This window comes from Trypanosoma equiperdum (assembly GCF_001457755.1).
Source record: "Trypanosoma equiperdum strain OVI genome assembly, contig: ctg_1953, whole genome shotgun sequence".
NCBI lineage: Eukaryota > Euglenozoa > Kinetoplastea > Trypanosomatida > Trypanosomatidae > Trypanosoma > Trypanosoma equiperdum.
In genome coordinates, this window is record NW_027124008.1 from 472 (window position 1) to 1,661 (window position 1,190).

Genomic DNA, 1,190 nt, shown 5'->3' on the forward strand with positions numbered 1-1,190 from the left:
TTTTTCTGAGCCTGTGCGGGGTTGGGATTCGTTGTTGGTGATACTGCTGCTTGTGCCTGCATGTACTGTTCTAAGTTGGCGATAAAGGCTTCTGCTTTTTCAGTGTTTCCGGTTAGCTGCCTGCCGATGTTGGTTACTTCTGCCACGGTCTCTTCGTGGTCTTTTATGTCGGTTACTATCTGGTTTAGAGCAGCTATTCAACTGATGTCGTATATTGTGTTTGCTTCCCCTTGGTGGACGTCCGTGTATTTTAAGCAGAGCCCGCTGTTGGCAGAACCACTGCATGCTGTTCCCGTATCCAGTTTTCCTAATACCGTTGCTGATGAGCTTGCGATGAAGTGAGTCTTAACATTGCTTATTATGCTCGCCAGTCTGGCTGCCGTTATGGTTGTCGGCTTTGCTGTCGGGCAGAGGTTTCTTAGCTCTTGCATCACATCGTTTGTTGGTTGACTGCTCGATGTCCATTGCTGATTTAGGGTTATATGCTTGTTGCACGCTTGGTCTAGGCCGCTGGATGAATCCTCGCTGCATACGCACACCAGCGCTGCCATCACTGTTTTCGCTTTGTTGGTTTTGGCTGTGCCGACGCAGTTGGCTTTCCTGTCGCTGCCGGCTGTTGCGTCAAATACCTTGTTAGGTGATAGTGTGTTTTCTGTGGCGACGTTTTCGCCATAGAGAGCTGTATTTATCTTCTCTTTTAGCTGTTCGTTAGTTAGGATTTTCTTCGTGTCCTTTATCCTTTGAAGTTCCGCCGCAAGTTTTGATTGTTCTGCGGCTAGCTGTAGGACCGCCTGCTTGGCTGCTGCTAAATACTGGACTGTTCTGGAATGGAGTTTGTGGTCTTTGAGTTTTTGCTTTATGCCGTTGTTGTCCTTTAGTCTTTGGGCCGTTGCTGCCCACTCCTTCCACTTCGTATTCCAATCCGTGTTGGTGCTGAACCGCTTGTGCTTTGTTTCCGGATATGTTCCTTTTTTGTCGGGGTCTTCAAAGACAGACCTCCAATTTTCACCTGCAAGGGACATGTTCAAGTCTAGGATTTCGTGATGTGCGCCGTCGTAACTTGCTTTAGCTTGAGCTAGCAAACTGCGGCCCCCGCCTAATGCTAGAATTTCACAAAGGGCTCCTGCCGTTGCCGTATTGTCACCTGCTGCTACTACCGCATCACCTTTTGTTGCTACAAGTAGCACTAA

The 1,190-nt window shown here is 48.4% G+C and overlaps 1 protein-coding gene across 1 annotated transcript; it reads right to left on the reverse strand.

Moving 5' to 3' along the window:
- Positions 1-197: 197 nt before the first annotated feature.
- On the reverse strand, positions 198-1,022 carry TEOVI_000855700 (Trypanosomal VSG domain containing protein, putative; the record flags this gene model as incomplete). Its single annotated transcript, XM_067223753.1, has 1 exon — positions 198-1,022. The coding sequence occupies one exon, from the start codon at positions 1,020-1,022 to the stop codon at positions 198-200; it is 825 nt and encodes a 274-aa protein (XP_067079854.1).
- Positions 1,023-1,190: the final 168 nt, after the last annotated feature.